Raw genomic sequence first — 2,330 nt, 5'->3', positions numbered from 1 at the left:
ATATCGAATATGACGCGCAGCGTGGCAACCCTTCTCTATAAGGGAGCATGTAGAGCTGAAGCTGCTGCAGCAGGCACAGCAGCAACAGCAGCAGCAGCAGCAGCAGCAGCAGCAGCAGCAGCAGCAACACGAAGCGACATTGATGAACCGCTGCTGGAGGCGGTGCAGCGGCTGTGTGGCTGCTTCCCTGCAGCAGCAAGAGTGGGGGGGCTGGAGCCTGTGCTGCTGCATGTGCTCTCTGAGGCTCGTGCTGCTGCTGCTGCTGCTGCTGCTGCTGCAGACGGCGGCAGTCCTTGCAGCAGCAGCAACAGCAGCAGCAGCAGCAGCAGCGCAGAAGCAGCAGCAGCAGCAGCAGGAGAGTGGATACTCGGATGGAGAGTAACCGAAGCAGCAGCAAGCTTCCTCGTTGAGGCTTTTAGCAGCAGCAGCAGCAACAGCAGCAACACGGCTGTGTCGTGGCGGTTGCCGCTGCAGCAGCAGACAGCAGCAGCAGCAGCAGCAGCACGAGCACTGAAGGCCCGCTGGCTGCAGCTGTACAGAGAGGAGCAGCAGCAAGAGGTGCTGGTGCAGCAGCAGGAGGAGAAGCAGAACGCAACCCAGCAGGAGAAGCAGCAGCAGCCGAAGCAGCACAAACAGCAGCAGCAGCAGCAGCAGCAGCAGCAGCAGCGGGATTCTGCTGCAGCTCTCGTGCGCTTTGTTGCTGCTATCGGTGCCTCAGCTGATGGCTTTGTTGGGGGCCGCTGCTGCATCTTTGTCTCTAGGGCGATGCTCAAGGAGTTAGTTAATTACTTAGAGCTGCTGCTGCTGCTGCAGCAGCAGCAACAGCAGCAGCAGCAACAGCAGCAGCAGCAGCAGGGAGAGGGTATGGTGTTATATCAGCAGAAGCAGCAGCAACAACTGCTGCTGCTGCTGCAGCAGATGCAGCAGCAGCAGCAGCATGAAACCAATCGAGCTGCTGCTGCTTGGGCCCCTCTAGGGTGTGTGGTTAATGTGCTGCAGCAGCTGGGCAAGCTGCAGCAGCAGCAGCAGCAGGAGTTGCTGCTGCTGCAGCAGCAGAAGCAGCAGAGAAACAGCACCGAGACACAGCTATATAGTAAACGTCATCATCAGCACCAGCTGTTGTTTCGTTTCCCTTGGGGTTCCCCTGGAGAGCCGCTGCTGCTGCAGCAGCAACAGGTGATGCTGCAGCTCCAACAGCAGCAGCAAAAGCAGCTGGTGAGGGGGCAGCAGCAACGGCAAATGCAACAGACAGAGGGAGTGGCGCTGCCGCCGGCTGATGCTGCTGCTCCTGCTGCTGCTGCTGCTGCTGCTGTTGCTGCTCCTGCTGCTGCTGCAGCTGCTGATGCGGTGACTGGAAGGCCGCTGCAGCAAAAAGAGGGCCCCTGCGCCATCAAGACAGAAGCAACGACTGCAGCAGCAGCAGATGCTGCTGCTGCTTCTGCTGCTGCTGCTGCTGCTGCTGCTGCTGCTGCACCTGCTCCAGGAGAGCAACAGCCCCACACGGTGCAGCAGCAACACAGAGCCCATCCAACTCAGCAGCAGCAGCAGCAGCAGCAGCAACCGCAGCAGCAGCAGCAGCAGCAGCAGGCATTGCAGCTGTACTCTATGCATCAGGAATTGGGGGGACTTTCAGGTGTCTATCAACGCAACCCTGCCACTGCAGCAGCAGCAGCAGCAGCAGCAACCGGTGCAGCAGCAGCAGCAGACACAGCAGCAGCACCGGGACGAGCAGCTCCCTACGGGAGTTCTGCTGCTGCTGCTGCTGCTGCTGCTGCTGCTGCACGTCAGCATACGGATACGGCTGGCGCTCTGCGGTGTGCACCTGTGAGGGGTCTTGCTGCAGCAGCAGCAGCAGCTGCTGCTGCTTCTGGTGTATATACAGCTCCTCTGTCTAGGCAGCAGCAGTCACCAAAAGCTGCTGCTGCTGCTGCTCCTGCAGCAGCAGAAGCAGCAGCAGCAACAACAGAATCTGACGATGAGCTGGTGGTGTACATTGACGCAGAAAGCGATGCAGATGCTGCTGAGCAGCCCCCTCGCCCTGCAGCAGCAGCAGCAGCAACAGCAGCAGCAGAAGCAGCAACAGCAGCAGCAGCAGCAGCAACTGCAGCAACGGAATCTGCAGGTAGTGGCCCTCCAAGCCCACAGCAGCAGCAGCGACCGCCCCAGCAACAGCAACAGCAGCAGCAATCACAGCAGCAGCAACAGCACCAGCATCAGCAGCAGCAGCAGCACCAGCAGCAGCAGCACCAGCAGCAGCAGCACCAGCAGCAGCAGCACCAGCAGCAGCAGCACCAGCAGCAGCACCAGCAGCACCAGCAGCACCAGCAGCA

At 60.4% G+C, this 2,330-nt stretch overlaps 1 protein-coding gene across 1 annotated transcript in view; it reads left to right on the top strand.

Moving 5' to 3' along the window:
* Positions 1-2,330, top strand: part of EMH_0004750 (uncharacterized protein) — a gene marked incomplete at both ends in the record, with an annotated part of 3,936 nt that overhangs the window by 1,282 nt on the left and 324 nt on the right. The window contains one exon of the mRNA XM_013496921.1: positions 21-2,330. Coding sequence (XP_013352375.1) covers positions 21-2,330 — 2,310 coding nt within the window. The remainder of the gene's footprint in view (positions 1-20) is intronic.

Source organism: Eimeria mitis, genomic scaffold (genome assembly GCF_000499745.2).
Source record: "Eimeria mitis Houghton genomic scaffold, Emh_scaff238, whole genome shotgun sequence".
Taxonomy (NCBI): domain Eukaryota; phylum Apicomplexa; class Conoidasida; order Eucoccidiorida; family Eimeriidae; genus Eimeria; species Eimeria mitis.
Note: the sequence above shows the minus strand (reverse complement) of the source record. Positions and strands in the feature narration are given on the sequence as shown.